The following is an 18,260-nucleotide window of genomic DNA, read 5'->3' as shown; positions in this document are numbered from 1 at the left end:
GGCATGTGGCTGCGATCACCGTGAAGGCGTGTGGCTGCGATCTCTGTGAAGGCGTGTGTCTGCGATCACTGGGAAGGCGTGTGTCTGTGATCACTGTCAAGGCGTGTGGCTGCAATCACTGTGAAGGTGTGTGTCTGTGATCACTGTGAAGGCGTGTGTCTGTGATCACCGTGAAGGCGTGTGGCTGCGATCACTGTGAATGCGTGTGTCTGTGATCACTGGGAAGACGTGTGGCTGCGATCACTGGGAAGGCGTGTGGCTGCGATCACTGTGAATGCGTGTGACTGCGATCACTGTGAATGCGTGTGACTGCGATCACTGGGGAAGGCGTGTGTCTGTGATCACTGTGAAGGCGTGTGTCTGTGATCACTGGGAAGGCGTGTGGCTGTGATCACTGTCAAGGCGTGTGGCTGCAATCACTGTGAAGGTGTGTGTCTGTGATCACTGTGAAGGTGTGTGTCTGTGATCACCGTGAAGGCGTGTGGCTGCGATCACCGTGAATGCGTGTGTCTGTGATCACTGTGAAGGCGTGTGGCTGCGATCACCATGAATGCGTGTGTCTGTGATCACTGGGAAGACGTGTGGCTGCGATCACTGTGAAGGCGTGTGTCTGTGATCACTGGGAAGGCGTGTGGCTGTGATCACTGGGAAGGCGTGTGGCTGCGATCACTGTGAATGCGTGTGACTGCGATCACTGTGAATGCATGTGACTGCGATCACTGTGAAGGTGTATGTCTGTGATCACTGTGAAGGCGTGTGTCTGTGATCACTGGGAATACGTGTGACTGCGATCACTGGGAAGGTGTGTGGCTGCAATCACTGTGAAGGTGTGTGTCTGTGATCACCGTGAAGGCGTGTGTCTGCGATCTCTGTGAAGGCGTGGGTGCTTGGGGCCCCGGGGAGGCCGTGTGAATGGCTGGCAGGCCTGCTCCTGCCCCTGCACTCAGGGCGCGATGTGCCTGCCTCAGAGGTCTCCGCATGAGCAGCGGCTGGTCCTTCTGCCACGGGTGCACACATTCTGTTCCCCACTCTCCTGGGATCCCTGCCAACACTTCCTCATCAGCCACGTGTTGCCCCGAACAGATTCCCCTGGGACTTTTAGGGCAGGGGGTGGGGAGAGCCTTTGCACTTTTTCCAGGGAAGGGTATTACCTCCTGGCCTTTATGACCTAGTCGTGACTTTCTGTGGCTTTTCCCTTAGTGAAGAGCAAGTAGACTCTACTCGTTAGGTCTGTAGAAGTTACCTCTCTTATTGCTGCTTCACAGGTACATTAAATATGTTACATACAAAGATAGGCCTTCCCAGGTGGCGCTAGTGATAAAGAAACCTCCTGCCAATGCAGGAGACATGAGAGACGTGGGTTCAATCCCTGGGTCTGGAAGGTCTCCTGGAGGAGGAATTGGCAACCCACTCCAGTGTTCTGGCCTGGAAAATTCCACAGACAGAGGTGTGTGGCCGGCTACGCTCCACGGGGTTGCAAGGAGTCTGACACCACCCAACTGAGCACACGCCTGCCCGGATGTGAGAGACTGTGAGACAGCGTGCGTGATAGAGCAGGGAGAGTTAGCAAGGAAAAGCTAACGTGCAGAGCGTTCAATCCCCACTCTCACTCCGGAGAAAATAATTCACTATCGTTTCTAAAAGCGGAGCCTCTTAAGCCACCAGAAGCCCTCAGACAGTAAAGAGGTGCTGTGTTTAACGTACAAGCTGAAGCTCGGTGGTGCATGATGGGGACAGCATGGTGAGTCTGGGGAGAGGACAGTGGGCACACCCAGACCCCGCGAGGCGGGGACTCACTGAGAATGAAGTGGAGGGCGAGGGTGGCCCAGCGTGCGTTTCTGCTGCTCCTCCTGACCTTGGCACCTCACTGCGGGATGCCCAGGTCTGTGCGGGTCAGACCGTTGTCTCAGGGGAGAGTCTGGCTGCTGGTGCGCGGAGCTGCTCCTCCTGGTCAGGACAGGTTAGGTGGAGAGGTTCCTGCCCCAGCCCTGCCCCAGCCTGAGCACCAGAGCCGGCAGCAAACACCGCCTGCGCGAAGGTGATCCCCTGGGTCAAGAACCTGTTTCCGTTGGTCCATCTAAGCTTGGAATTCAGCTCAGCAATTGGAGGTTAAGGCCTCCACTCACACACACACACACACACACACACACATACACACACACGCACGATTGAGGTTTAATTTCTTGAGTAGTCAAGAGAGCTTCCTTTTTGTATTGGGTGGCTTTTTATATGAGAGTTGGTCTTTTATATTGGGTGAGGGCAGAGTTGTGTCCAGGGCTTGGGCAGGAGGAGTAGCTTAGGTGGTCTTGGCCACCCATTTGGTTTTGTTGTATGCAGGGGGCATGCTCAGTACCCTGCTTTGCCTTCCCAAACCCTGTTTTGTTTTGTTTTTTCACCCTCTGCTCTGTCAGTAAAGAACCTGCCTGCCAATACAGGAGACATAAGAGACATGGGTTTGATCCCTTGGGCAGGGAAGATCCCCTGGAGGCGGGCACGGCAACCCTCTCCAGTGTTCTTTCCTGGAGAATCTCAAGGACAGGGGAACCTGGTGGGCTGTGGTCCATAGGGACGCAACGAGTCGGACACGACAGAACTGACTTAGAAGATAGCACACTTCAGAAGTAGCAACTGGATATTTTTGGTCTTTTCATACCTTTTTGTCCATGTTGCTATTTAGTTGCTCAGTCATGACCGACTCTTTGCAACCCCATGGACCACAGCATGCCAGGCTTCCCTGTCCTTCACCATCTCCTGAAGTTTCAGTCCATGATTTGTCTCAATTGCACATGCACACAGTTATTTTTAGTCCCTTAAAATCTGGTCCCCAAAATAACACCATTGGCATTGCTTGAGAATTCTTAGGCTCCACACAAGACTGCTTTTTTAAACAATATTTATTTTACTTATTTATTTTTGGCTATGTCAGGCTTTAATTGTGGCTCTTGGACGCCTTGTCCACGCACAGGCACCTCTCTAGCTGCTGTGGCCCCTTGGCATGTGGGATCTTATTTCCCTGACCAGGGATCGAACTCTTTTCCACTGTATGGAAGGCAGATTTGCAAACACTGGACCAGCAGGGAAGTCTCAAAGAGCTGCTTGGAACCCCAGAACAAGTACCTTCAGAATTCGTGGTTTGGGCTGAAAGAGCTGTTATAACAGAATAATCTCTACAACAGTGTTGTGGTGTGGGGAGGAGCCAATTCTGACTCGATGTTGGGTCTGTTTCTTTGGCTTTAATCTTTGCTTGTCATTGCTCTTGTTATTATAATCACACTTAATAGCCTACCTTGGGGAACCTGCCCCTGCACCTGACTATTAAACTGAAGTGCCTTTGTTCAGCTCACAGAGAGACTCTCAAGAGAGACTCAAGAGACAGACTCAGGGTGACCTAGCTTACCTTGAGAAAAGAAGAAATTAACACATCCCCCACCCCTGATTTGGCAAGATTAATGACCTTTTTAGTTTACTTTCTCCCTCCCCTCCCTCTCTGTCCTATAAAAGAACCTGGCATCCAGACCCCTTAAGATGGTTATTTTGAGACATTAGTCTGCCATCTTCTTGGTCTGCTGGCTTTCTGAATAAACTCACACTCCCTGCCTCAACATCTCATCTCCGATGTTGTCGGCGTGTTCTGTGAACACAGAGTGAGCTTGGGCTCAGTAAAGACAGCAGCCGGTTCCTCCTCCCTTCTCCTGCACTCTATGGACCCTTTTCAAATGAGCATCATTGGCACTCTTTTCGGACCCCTTCATCTGAAGTCAGCTGACTGATAAACGTAAAGCCAACCTTTCTCTCCACAGATAGCAATCCCCCTACAGCCTGAGGAGCACGATGCTTAGCTTCCCTCTCTCTCCTTGTCTGGTATCATGAGGTCTTTTCTTCTTTACTGAGTGTCGTGACGTCTCCTCTCCCTACTGCAGGGTCCCCGAGCCCCTCTTCCCTTGCTGACTTCAGGGCCTTTCTGGGGGCGATGCTTTAGCTGGTGCTCAACTATAGAAAGCGGAGCTCTTATTCTGATGTGTTAAGAAAGCTGTGGTGTGCTGCTAAGGACCGTGGTGGTCCCAAGTCTTAAACTGGTATCATTCTATTTCCTCTGTTTTCCTTCAAGCAGGCCCTCTTCCTCTGGCAGTGTTGGGACAGTCTTCCCAGAGAGACTCGGAGATGAATCATCTGGTGGCCTCACCAGTGAGACTCTCACGAGACCCTTAGTCACGTTACAGAGGGCTCAAATATCTTGCAATAATGTGCTGCTGTCAAGTGAGACCCCAGTCTCCTCCCTACACAGAGCCTCCCCGACTCTGTCCCTGGTAGTCCAAGCTCCTCTCTCTGGTCCAAGTGCACACAGCCCCTCCTCTCCCCATGCTGCTTCCATGGACCATGTAGATTAAGCTTCCACAACCAAACAGAGAATCTCTTGGTTATATGTGGACTGGAGGACGGGGATTAAGAAAGCTCAGCTTTCAAAAATCTCAACTAAAAACTGTCACTTGCTATCTGGTTCTAAAGGATGGTCATTAGCCATCATAGTTGCTGACCTTCAACACATCCCTTGAAAAAATTTCAGGGTGGAGATCAAGAATGAGGCACTTATACTCTGGGAAAGTGGGCAGAACAGGTCTTCAGAGAGTTAGACATTTTCAGGGGAAACTTTCATGAATCCTAATTCTTGCATCTTTCCATACTGAGAAAAGCACTAAAGTCATTCACCGCGGTATCTGTCCATCATGCCTAACAGTGATCTACCAAGAAGTGTGCTTGCTCACAAGTACCCCTGCTCTAAAATCACATACATGCTGACCTTCCCCTTTAGCTTTTCATTTTTTAAAACTTTTTATTTTGGTTTGGAGTATAATTGATTGGACTGCAAGGAGATCAAACCAGTCAATCTTAAAGGAAATCAGTCCTGCATATTCATTGGAAGGACTGATGCTGAAGCTGAAACTCCAATACTTTGGCCACCTGATGCGAAGAACTGTCTCACTAGAAAAGATCCTGATGCTGGGAAAGATTGAAGGCAGGAGGAGAAGGGGATGACAGAAGATGAGATGGTTGGATGGCATCACTGACTCAATGGACATGAGTTCGAGTAAACTCCAGAAGGTGGTGATGGACAGGGAGGCCTGGTGTGCTGCAGTCCATGGGGTTGCAAAGAGTCAGACACAACTGAGCGACTGAACTGAACTGATTATGTTAGTTTCAGTTGTACAACAAAATGATCCAGTTATGCATACACATGTATCTATTCTTTATCGAATTCTTTTCCCAGTTAGAGTGTTACATAACATTAAGCAGAGTTCCCTGTGCCATACAGTAGGTCCTTGTTGGTTATCCATTTTAAATATAGCAGTGTGTACCTGTCAGTCCCAAATTCCCTAGCTATCCCTCTCCCCTCCCCTCCCCACAGTAATCATAAACTCTTTCTCTAAGCCTGTGAGTCTGTTTCTGCTTTATGAACAAGCTCATCTGTATCATTTCACCCACCCCAATCTCCTTACCTCTTTGGAGGAATTCCTCAGAGTTATCTGAAGGGCTGTCTCACAGGCTAGTCCTCAGCAAACCCCACAATAAATCTGAAACCCACAGCTTTCACCTTGTGCATTTTTATTGATATTTCAGTCAACAGGAACAATTTTTTCTTGGCTGAGTTGGGTCTCCTTCGTAATGTGTGGGCTCTTCCTGATGTCTGGACTCTTCGTTGGGGACATACAGGCTTTCTCTAGCTGTGGCATGAAGGCTTAGCTGCCTCTTAGCAGGTGGGATTATAGTTCCCTGACCAGGCATCAAACCCATGGCCCCTGCATTGGAAGGCAGACTCTTAATCACATGACCACCAGGAAAGTCTTGACAGAAACAAGGTTAGTATCTCTTTCCTGGGACAGTGTTGCTGAAACTCAGCTTCTGTTCCCCAGTGCCGAACAGAAACGTGCAGAGTTCTGAGTGAAGAAGAAAAGAGCAGCTTTCACTGCTTGACCAGACAAAGGAGACCAGAGTGAGCTAATGCCTTGAAGACCATGTGGCCCATGCTGGACAGGGTATAGAAGGGTTTTATCGTGTTCAGGGAGCAGGGTGTGATGAGCGTGGACAGTTTTTGGATTAGTTGGCATCAAAGTGAAGTTTCAAGCATCATCAACCTTCTGGTTTCAACCAGTCTAGGATCTTTGTTCCTGTGGTCAGCAGTTGTCATTTGGAGAGGGTCTTCTTCCTGTAAAAACTGCTTAGGGATGTGGGTCAGGCCTTTATCTATACCTTTCAGAGAACTGTGAGCTCAGTGATTCTGTTATGTGGCAGAATTTTATTCTAAATTGTTACCCATTCCCTAACCCAACAGCTATTCTTGATTTCTTCATCTTCACATTTTCCAATCATTAACTCTTGAGTCGGCATTTTACTTCAAAAGACAAGGACACAGGGGTTGGCACAGTTCCAGTAGGTGTTGCAAAAAAGAATACTGATACCAGTTAGTCTCTCTCTTTTAATTTTCTATGCTGCATTATGTGTGTGTGTGTCTGTGCGTGTGTGTGTGTATGTGTCTGTGTGTGTGTCTGTGTGTGTGTCTGTGTGTGTGTCTCTGTGTGTGTGTGTCTGTGTGTGTGTGTTTCTGTGTGTGTGTGTCTGTGTGTGTCTGTGTGTGTGTGTCTGTGTGTGTGAGTGTGTCTGTGTGTGTGTCTGTGTGTCTGTGTGTGTGTCTGTGTGTGTGTGTCTGTGTGTGTGTGTCTTTGTGTCTGTGTGTGTGTCTGTGTGTGTGTGTGTCTGTGTGTCTGTGTGTGTGTCTTTGTGTCTGTGTGTGTGTGTCTGTCTGTGTGTGTGTGTCTTTGTGTCTGTGTGTGTGTGTCTGTCTGTGTGTGTGTGTGTCTGTCTGTGTGTGTGTGTGTCTGTGTGTCTGTGTGTGTGTGTCTGTGTGTCTGCGTGTGAATGGCTTCTCTGGTGGTTCAGTGGTAAGGAATCTGCTTTCAATGCAGGAGCCTCAGGTTTGATCCCTGGGTTGGGAAGATCCCCTGGAGAAGGAAATAGTGACCCAGTCCAGTATCCTTGTTGGGAAATCCCATGAACAGAGCTACCTGGAGGGCTACAGTCCATGGGGTCACAAAAGAGTCAGATATGACTTAGTGACTAAACAATAACAACACCTTTGTAGACAGATAGAGAAATGTATAGTGTATTTGTATAATATATTTCATGTGATTATAATATAAGGCTTAAGAAATGACCTGAGAGAGCAGGATCTTCAAAGATTTACTTAACGGACAGGTCACTCTCCAGTCAATTAAAAAGTCATAGAAAGCCAGAGGGGAAAAAATCATCATAAAACCCACAGACTATTACAACACTTCTGGCAAACTAGAAAGAGCTAATGAGCTAGGAGTTCCAGGAAGACCAATGTAGAAAAGCATGCAACTAAGTGTAAATCATGACAAGGATGCTGAAAGTATCCAGGTACCCAGACAGTTGGGGACTTGGGCTGTTTCCTACTGAGGAAACTAAGGAAATTCTGGGAAGTATTTGCGCACAGGGACTGAGTCTGTCCTGTTCACCACACATCACTGCTTCCTCAGAGCTCAGGCCATTTCGTCGCCCTTCATCACACTGCACTCTTTCTCTCCGCTGGCTTCTCCAGCCACATTCTGCACCCGCTCAATGCTCTCTTGCGTTCAGGTCCGCTTTCCAGAGGCACGAAGTTCCACTGGTTCCAGCCGCAGGGCACAAAGATACTCTGCATGTTGGAGCATACTCTTTGCATGATGTGATTGGCCTTGTCGACGTGGGAATACAAGGGGAACCCAAGTTTGTCCAGAGTCTGGACATGGACACAGGCGACGTAGGAGATGAGCCCCTTGGCCCGGTACTCAGGCAGGGTGCCTGCCATCCGCTGCTCTCCCGTCTGGTCCATTAGCATCCAGGCCACAGGGGTCCCCTCGGGCCCCAGCAGGCATGAGCTGGGGAAGGTCTGGATACAGCGCTCGATGAACCTCTGGCTCCTCTCATTGCCACCAAAATACCAGAGCTTATTCACCAAGACAGCATGGGCAGGATCCAGGGTTGAGAGTGTCAACATCTTTTGGTGGCTATTGGGATTGAAAGGAAAGAATAGCCCATAACATTGAAGCCCTTGTGTCCCTGTCCTTTGAAGTCAAAGGCTTTTGCTGTAGCTTCCCAGGCTTCCCCTGAGTCTCAAAAGACTATCTCAAGGGTTCATGATCAGAGGGCTTCCCTGGTGGCTCAGTGGTAAAGAATCCACCTACCAATGCAGGAGATATGGGTTTCAGTCCCTGGCCTGGAAGAGCCTGCATACATGGAACAGTTAAGGTTATGTGCCACAAATATTGAACCCACACTCTAGAGCTCATGGGCAACTACTGAGTCCACACACCCTAGAGCCACGCTCTGCACTAAGAGAAGCCACTGCAGTGAGGAGTCCATGAGCTGTAACGACAGAGTAGCCTCCGGGACCGCACTTAGAGAAAACCCGCACGGCAACCATGACCCAGCACAGCCAAAAATAAATGATTAATACAGTCATTTTTTTAAGAGTTAATGGAAAGATCAAATCACGATGGAGGAATAGAAGGACATGTGCTCATCTCCTCCTGCAAGAGTACCAAAATTGCAACTAACTTTTGAACACCATTGACAGGAGGACACTGAAACCCACCAAAAACAGGTTGCCCATGCTGAAGAAGCTGAAGCTGAACAGTTCTATGAAGACCGACAAGACCTTCTAGAATTAACACCCAAAAAAAGATGTCCTTTTTCATTATAGGGGACTGGAATGCAAAAGTAGGAAGTCAAGAGATACCTGGAGTAACAGGCAAATTTGGCCTTGGAGTACAGAATGAAGCAGGGCAAAGGCTAAGAGTTTTGCCAAGAGAATGCACTGGTCATAGCAAACACCCTCTTCCAACAACACAAGAGATGACTCTACACATGGACATCACCAGATGGCCAATACTGAAATCAGATTGATTATATTCCTTGCAGCCAAAGATGGAGAAGCTCTATACAGTCAGCAAAAGCAAGACGGGGAGCTGACTGTGGCTCTGATCATGAACTCCTTATTGCCAAATTCAGACTTAAATTGAAGAAAGTGGGGAAGACCAGTAGCCCATTCAGGTATGACCTAAATCAAATCACTTATGATTATACAGTGGAAGTGAGAAGTAGATTCAAGGGATTAGATCTGATAGACAGAGAGCCTGAAGAACTATGGATGGAGGTTCGTGACACTGTACAGAAGGTGGTGATCAAAACCATCCCCAAGAAAGAGAAATGCAAAAAACCAAAATGGCTGTCTGAGGAGGCCTTACAAATAGCTGAGAAAAGAAGAGAAGCAAAATGCAAAAGAGAAAAGGAAAAATATACCCACCTGAATGCACAGTTCCAAAGAATAGCAAGGAGAGACTAGAAAACATTCCTCAGTGATCAATGCAAAGAAATAGAGGAAAATAATAGAATTGGAAAGACTATATATCGCTTCAATAAAATTGGGGATACAAAGGGAATATTTCAAGCAAAGATGGGCACAATAAAGTACAGAAACAGCAAGAACCTAACAGAAGCAGAAGAGATTAACAAAAGTTGGCAAGAATACACAGAACTATACAAAAAAGGTCTTCATGACCCAGGTAACCAGAAACGTGTGATTGCTCACCTAGAGCCAGACATCCTGGAGTATAAAGTCAAGTGGGCCTTAGGAAGCATTACTATGAACAAAGCAAGCGGAGGTGATGGAATTCCAGCTGAGTTATTTAATATCCTAAAAGATGATGCTGTGAAAGTGCTGCACTCAATATGACAGCAAATCTGGAAAACTCAGCAGTGGCCACAGGACTAGAAAAGGTCAGTTTTCATTCCAATCCCAAAGAAAGGCAATGCCAAAGAATGTTCAAACTACCGCACAATTGCACTCATCTCACAAGCTAGCAAGGTAATGCTCAAAATCCTTCAAGCTAGGCTCCAACAGTACATGAACCGAGAACTTCCAGATGTACAATCTGGATTTAGAAAGGTGAAGAAACCAGAAATCAAATTGTCAACATCTGTTAGATCATAGAAAAAGCAAGAGAATTCCAGAAAAACACTACATCTGCTTCATTGACAACACTAAAGCCTTTGACTGTGTGGATCACAACAAATTGGAAAATTCTTAAAGAGGTCTGAATACCAGACCACCTTACCTGCCTCCTGAGAAATCTGTATGCAGGTCAAGAAGGAACAGTTAGAACCAAACATGGAACAACAGACTGGTTCAAAGTTGGGAAAGGAGTATGTCAAGATTGTATATTCACCCTGCATATTTAACTTACATGCAGAGTACATCATGTGGAATGCCAGGCTGGATGAAGCACAAGCTGGAATCAAGAGTGACAGGAGAAATATCAACAACTTCAGATATACAGATGACACCCCTTAATGGCAGAAAGTGAAGAGAAACTAAAGAGCCTCTTGATGAACGTGACAGAGGAGAGTAAAAACTGGGTTAAAACTCAACTTTAAAAAAACTAAGATTATGGCATCTGGCCCCATCACTTCATGGCAAACAGATGGGGGAAAAGTAGAAAGTGACTGAATTCATTTTCTTGGGCTCCAAAATCACTGCAGATGGTGACTGCAGCCGTGAAATTAAAAGATGTTTGCTTCTTGGAAGAAAAGTTATGATCAGCCTAGCATATTAAAAAGCAAATTATCAGCATATTAAAAAGCAAAGACATCACTTTGCCAACAAAGATCCATATAATCAAAGCTATGGTTTTTCCAGTAGTCATGTACACATGTGAGAATTAGACCATAAGGAAGGCTGAGTGTTGAAGAATTGATGCTTTTGAACTGGGTGCTGGAAATGACTCTTGATAGTCCCCTGGACAACAAGGAGATCAAAACGGTCAATTCTAAAGGACATCAGTCCTGACTATTTACTGGAAGGACTGACGCTGAAGCTGAAGCTCCAATACTTTGGCCATTTGATGTTAAGAGCCAACTCATTGGAAAATACCCTGATGCTGGGAAAGATTGAGGGCAGGAGTTGAAGGCGCCGACAGAGGATGAGATATTTGGATGGCATCACTTGGACATGAATTTAACCAAACTCTGGGAGACAGTGAAGAATGGGGAGTCTGGGGTGCTGTAGTCCATGGGGTGGCAAAGAGTTGGACACCTCTTAGTGGCTGAACAGCAACAGGAGCCTGTAGACTCCAGGACTGGCTCACCCCAGGCTAAACAACTAATAGGGAGGAAGCACAGCCCCACCCATCAGCTGATAGTCAGACCGAAGTTTTATTGAGAGCCAGAAGATCTAGTTTTTTCTACCACCAGTCACTCCCATCAGCCTTATCCACCAGAGGGCACGTAGAAGAAGTGATAAGTCAGTCCTGCAGCCTCCAGAACAAAACCACAGTCACAGAAAGTCAATCAGAATGAAAAGGGAGAGGATTATCTCTCAGATGAAAGAACAAAATAAAACCCCAGGAAAATAACTAAATGAAGTGGAGATAGGCAGCCTTGCAGAAAAATAATTCAAAATAATGATAGTGCAGATGACCCAGGTTCTTGGGAAAGGGATGGGAAGTGTTTACAAAAGACCTAGAAGAACTAAAGCACAAACAGAGATGAACAGTACACTGGGAGGAATCAATAGCAGAATAACTGAGGCAGGAGAACAGGTAAGTGACTTGGCAGACAGAATGGTGGAAGTCGTTGCTGTAAAATAGAATACAGAAAAAGAATGAAAAAAAAATAAGATAGACTGAGTCCTCTGGGACAACATTAAACACACCAACATTTGCATTATAGAGATCCTAGAAGGAGAAGAGAGAGAGAGATAAAGGACCTGAGAAAATATTTGAAGAGATAATAGCTGAAAACTCCTCTAATATGGGAAAAGGAACAGTCAGCCAAGTCCAGGAAGCACAGAGTCCCAGGTAGGCTAAACCGAAGGAGGAACACGCTGACACACACAGTAATCAAACTGACAAAAATTACAGACAAAGATAAAATATTAAAAGCAACAAGGGGAAAAAATGGCCAATAACATACAAGGGAACTCCCATAAAGTTATCAGCTGATTTCTCAACAGACACTCTGTAAGCCAGAAGGGAATGGCATGATACATTTAAATTGATGAATAGGAATAACCTACAACAGAGAATATGCTACCCAACAAGACTCCCATTCAGATTTGACAGAGAAATCAAAAGCTTTCCAGACAAGCAAACGTTAAGAGAATTCAGCACCACCAAAGGACTACCTTCACAGCAAATGCTGTGAAGACTTATCACTTCTCTAGGCAGGAAGCCCAAGAGAAGGAAGAGACCTAAACAATTACAAGAATGACAATAGGATCCTACACATCAATAATCACCTTAAATGTAAATGGATTAAATGCAACAACAAAAAGACAGACTGGCTGGATGGATGCAAACATGTGCATGTATTCACTTCCACTTACCACATCACTCTATGTAACCCCCCAAATTGTATGTAATTATTTTATATTGGTAGCTTAATCATGCTTCCATTATGGCTTGCAATTGTAATTATCTTTTTAGTCTGGTTATTACTTGTGAAAACTGATAAACATCTTTTACTACTGTGATTATGTAGCTGGTATTCATTTTAATACCATTGCATCATGATTGGTCAACAGAAAATAACAGATTTCTATATCACTAAAACTACCACTTAATAGAAAAACTTGTAATCACTTTTTAAAATCCAGATGCATATTAGAATTATCTTGAATTTTCTTGGACAACACAAATCTGCCCAAAGTTCCAGATGTGATCTTAATGAGCAGCCATGTTTAAAAACAACTGGACTATATGATGTTTTACTTTTATCTAGTTTGTTTCACTTTTTTCTATTTCATGTTCAGGGCTCCCATTTCATTTAGCTTGTTTTCCAATTTCTCCATCTCTTTTTTTGTTGTTCTTTCTCTAGCCTTTACCAAGTGCAGTAGAAAAGCTTTCATATACTATATATATACATATATATATTGAGTATAATATATATTTTTTTAGAAAACATGAAATTTTGCTTAGCTAAATATTTGACATTTTTGGTTCCTTTTGTTTGACTAAGTATGAAGAGACTGTTAGATTTCTAATTTATATACACTCAAAACTTTGATATAGTTTCATATATTCTGGCATCTAGTATTATTGCAAAAAATCTAGAAAGCTTATTATTTTGTGACATTAAAAAAAATTGAATGAGGCTTGAAACTTCTAATCCAATTCTGAAAATATAAATAGGTATTATGTTGTAAAAAAACAATAGGAGATTAACATGTTCAGTTCAGTTCAGTGGCTCAGCCGTGTCTGACTCTTTGTGACCGCATGGACTGCAGCATGCCAGGCCTCCCTATCCATCACCAACTCCCGGAGTTTACTCAAATTCATGTCCATTGAGTCGGTGATGCCATCCAACCAGCTCATCCTCTGTCGTCCCCTTCTCCTCTCGCCTTCAGTGTTTCCCAGCATCAGGGTCTCTTCCAATCAGTCAGCTGTTCGCATGAGGTGGCCAAAGTACTGGAGTTTCAGCTTCAACATCAGTCCTTCCAATGAACACCCAGGACTGATCTCCTTTAGGATGGACTGGTGGGATCTCCTTGCAGTCCAAGGGACTCTCAAGAGTCTTCTCCAACACCACAGTTCAAAAGCATCAATTCTTCTTTGATTTCTTCTATGATTTGTTGGTTATTCAGAAACATGTGATTTAGCCTCCATATGTTTGAATTTTTAATAATTTTTTTCCTGTAATTGAGATCTAATCTTACTGCACTGTGGTCAGAAAAGATGACTGGAATGATTTCAGTTTTTTTTAATTTACCAAGGCTAGATTTATGGCCCAGGATGTGATCTATTCTGGAGAAGTTTCCGTGTGCACTTGAGAAAAAGGTGAAGTTGATTGTTTTGGGATGAAATGTCCTATAGATATCAATTAGGTCTAGCTGGTCCATTGTGTCATTTAAGGTTTGTGTTTCCTTGTTAATTTTCTGTTTAGTTGATCTATCCATAGTTGTGAGTGGGGTATTAAAGTCTCCCACTATTATTATGTTACTGTTAATTTCCTCTTTCATACTCGTTAGCGTTTGCCTTACACATTGCGGTGCTCCTATGTTGGGTGCATATATATTTATAACTGTTATATCTTCTTCTTGTATTGATCCTTTGATCATTATGTAGTGTCCTTCTTTGTCTCTTTTCACAGCCTTTATTTGAATCTATTTTATCTGATATGAGTATTGCGACTCCTGCTTTCTTTTGTTCTCCGTTTGCGTGAAATATTTTTTTCCTGCCCTTCACTTTTAGTCTGTATGTGTCCCTTGTTTTGAGGTGGGTCCCTTGTAGACAGCATATATAGGGGTCTTGTTTTGTATCCATTAAGCCAGTCTATGTCTTTTGGTTGGGGCATTCAACCCATTTACATTTAAGGTAATTATTGATAGGTGTGGTCCCGTTGCCATTTACTTTGTTGTTTTGGGTTCACGTTTATACAACCTTTCTGCATTTCCTATCTAGAGAAGATCCTTTAGCATTTGTTGAAGAGCTGGTTTGGTGGTGCTGAATTCTCTCAGCTTTTGCTTGTCTGTAAAGCTTTTGAATTCTCCTTCATGTCTGAATGAGATTCTTGCTGGGTACAGTAATCTAGGTTGTAGGTTATTCTCTTTCATTACTTGAAGTATGTCCTGCCATTCCCTACTGGCCTGAAGAGTTTCTATTGATAGATCAGCTGTTATCCTTTTGGGAATCCCTTTGTGTGTTATTTGTTGTTTCTCCCTTGCTGCTTTTAATATTTGTTCTTTGTGTTTGATCTTTGTTAATTTGATTAATATGTGTCTTGGGGTGTTTTGTATTGGGTTTGTCCTGTTTGGGGCTCTCTGGTAATCTTGAGAAAGAAGAATGGAACTGGAGGAATCAACCTGCCTGACTTCAGGCTATACTACAAAGCCACAGCCATCAAGACAGTATGGTACTGGCACAAAGCCGGAAATATAGATCAATGGAACAGAATAGAAAGCCCAGAGATAAATCCACGCACCTATGGACACCTTATCTTCGACAAAGGAGGCAAGAATACACAATGGAAAAAAGGCAACCTCTTTAACAAGTGGTGCTGAGAAAACTGGTCAACCACTTGTAAAAGAATGAAACTAGAACACTTTCTAACACCATACACAAAAAGAAACTCAAAATGGATTAAAGATCTAAATGTAAGACCAGAAACTATAAAACTCCTAGAGGAGAACATAGGCAAAACACTCTCCGACATAAATCACAGCAGGATCCTCTATGACCCACCTCCCAGAATATTGGAAATAAAAGCAAAAATAAACAAATGGGACCTAATGAAACTTGAAAGCTTTTGCACAACAAAGGAAACGATAAGCAAGGTGAAAAGACAGCCCTCAGAATGGGAGAAAATAATAGCAAACGAAGCAACAGACAAAGGATTAATCTCAAAAATATACAAGCAACTCCTGAAGCTCAATTCCAGAAAAATAAATGACCCAATCAAAAAATGGGCCAAAGAACTAAACAGACATTTCTCCAAAGAAGACATACAGATGGCTGACAAACACATGAAAAGATGCTCAACATCACTCATTATCAGAGAAATGCAAATCAAAATCACAATGAGGTACTCTTATACGCCAGTCAGGATGGCTGCTATCCAAAAGTCTACAAGCAATAAATGCTGGAGAGGCTGTGGAGAAAAGGGAACCCTCTTACACTGTTGGTGGGAATGCAAACTAGTACAGCCACTATGGAGAACAGTGTGGAGATTCCTTAAAAAACTGGAAATAGAACTGCCATATGACCCAGCAATCCCACTTCCGGGCATACACACCGAGGAAACCAGATCTGAAAGAGACGCATGCACCCCAGTGTTCATCGAAGCACTGTTTATAATAGCCAGGACATGGAAGCAACCTAGATGCCCATCAGCAGACGAATGGATAAGGAAGCTGTGGTACATATACACCATGGAATATTACTCAGCCATTAAAAAGAATTCATTTGAATCAGTTCTAATGAGATGGATGAAACTGGAGCCCATTATACAGAGTGGGTAAGCCAGAAAGATAAAGACCATTACAGTATACTAACACATATACATGGAATTTAGAAAGATGGTAATGATAACCCTATATGCAAAACAGAAAAAGAGACATAGAAGTACAGAACAGACTTTTGGACTCTGTGGGAGAAGGCGAGGGTGGGATGTTTCGAGAGAACAGTATCAAAACACGTATATTATCTATGGTGAAACAGATCACCAGCCCAGGTGGGATGCATGAGACAAGTGCTCGGGCCTGGTGCACTGGGAAGACCCAGAGGGATCGGGTGGAGAGGGAGGTGGGAGGGGGGATCGGGATGGGGAATACGTGTAAATCTATGGCTGATTCATGTCAATGTATGACAAAAACCACTACAATATTGTAAAGTAATCAGCCTCCAACTAATAAAAATAAATGGAAAAAAACAAAAAAACAAAAACAAAAGCATCAATTCTTCGGCGCTCAGCTTTCTTTATGGTCCAACTCTCACATCCATACATGACCACTGGAAAAACCACAGCCTTGACTAGACAGACCTTTGTTGGCAAAGTAATATCTCTGCTTTTTAATATACTGTCTGGGTTGGTCATAACATTCCTTCCAAGGAGTAAGCATCTTTTAATTTCATGGCTGCAATCACCATCTGCAGTGATTTTAGAGCCCCAAAAAATAAAGTCTGACACTGTTTCTACTGTTTCCCCATCTATTTCCCATGAAGTGATTATTAAAGTATAGATTTTATTCAAATTTCACAAAATTTTATGCTAGTGTCTATTATTTGTTTTCATACCTTATTCAAGATTCCACATTATGTTTAGTTGCACTGAGTAGCTTCAGCTGCATGCAATGAATTCTGATAAATTCCCTTTTTATTCTTTTACTAATATTTTCTAATTTTCCTTGTCATGGTTTCTTAGATACACTCATCATATAAAAGTGGACATTTAATTTCTAAATACATGGGTTTTTTAACTATCCTCGATATTAATTTCTTATATTGATATTAATTTCTCATTTAAATGCTTTCTTCTTGGCAATCACCTTCTGTGTTTTTTCAGCCTTTTAACCTTCTTGAGGCTTTCAATGGCTAAGTCAAAGATCTCTCTGGGTAAATGTCCCACGGCATTTGAAAACATGTGGGTTATTTTCAAATTTCTTTCGATATTGATTTTGAACATAATTCCGCAGTGAGAAGAGAACAGACCCCTGTGATTTCAGTACCTTTAGACCATGAGACTTCCTCACCTTGTTGTGTGTCCCTGGATATGTCCCACTGTCTCCTCGTTTATAGTCTATGGGAACTTGGATAAAATCTGTACCCTGCTGCTGTGTGAAAACTGTATAAATCTTAATTATGTTGGATTGGTTTATAGTGATTTTCAGGTGTACCATACCCTTCTAATTTTGTGTCTATTCATTCTATTAATTTTTGAGAGTTTGATGTTGAAACTCCAACTAAAAATGTTAGTTTGTCTACTTAAAAAAAAAAAAATGCTTGTAATATATAGTGGAACTATAGGTAACTTGGTTCTGTACTTTCCAAGTACCCTGTAAATGTGTCATCATACTGTCATAATTTTAAAAATAAAAAAAATTAAAAAGAGTTAATGATTAGGATCTGTGCAGCTATAGAAACAGAACAGCTGTTGACTTAGAAACTGTTAAGAGTTTAGACTACAGACTGGCCACATGGCCGGATCAGGGAAGTGACATAGAGATAAAGGCCTGACACACATTCCTAAGCTGTTTTTACAGGCAACAGACCGCCTCCAGATGAACACTTCTGACCGCAAGAACATAGACCCCAGACTGGTCAAAGCCAGAAGGTCGATTTTGCTTGTGACTTCACCTGACGGCCGCAGAGAACTGCGCACACGGGTGATCAGCCCTCAGGCTCACTCTGCCTAAAGCCCTTCCCTGAGAACCACTGAGGGGTTGATCGTGGGCCCTGCAGCCCTCGGGCTCACTCTGCCTAAAGCCCTTCCCTGAGAACCACTGAGGGGTCCCGTCTTTTGAGCTTGAGCTGCCCATCTGACCCCGGACACACTGCTACCCTCATCCCAGTATAAGGAACCGGCACCCCACCCTCAGCAAGCAAGCAAGCAAGGGAAACCCTTGCTTGTCTTCACCCCCGCCTGCTGCAGCAGGGGCATCAGTGAAGCTTTGCCTGAATTTCTTGCTGGGCTTCTAATCAGTGTCTGTTGCT

At 43.9% G+C, this 18,260-nt stretch overlaps 1 protein-coding gene across 1 annotated transcript in view; it reads right to left on the bottom strand.

Moving 5' to 3' along the window:
* Positions 1–7,140: 7,140 nt before the first annotated feature.
* LOC122701303 (glycine N-acyltransferase-like) overlaps positions 7,141–18,260 on the bottom strand; it is a 29,723-nt gene continuing 18,603 nt past the window's right edge. The window contains exon 6 of the mRNA XM_043914109.1: positions 7,141–8,063. Within this exon, the coding sequence (XP_043770044.1) occupies positions 7,580–8,063 (484 nt within the window). The 3' untranslated portion in view covers positions 7,141–7,579. The remainder of the gene's footprint in view (positions 8,064–18,260) is intronic.

This window comes from Cervus elaphus, chromosome 1 (assembly GCF_910594005.1).
Source record: "Cervus elaphus chromosome 1, mCerEla1.1, whole genome shotgun sequence".
Lineage (NCBI taxonomy): Eukaryota > Metazoa > Chordata > Mammalia > Artiodactyla > Cervidae > Cervus > Cervus elaphus.
The sequence above is the reverse complement of the archived record's forward strand: the minus strand, read 5'-3'. Positions and strand labels throughout refer to the sequence as shown.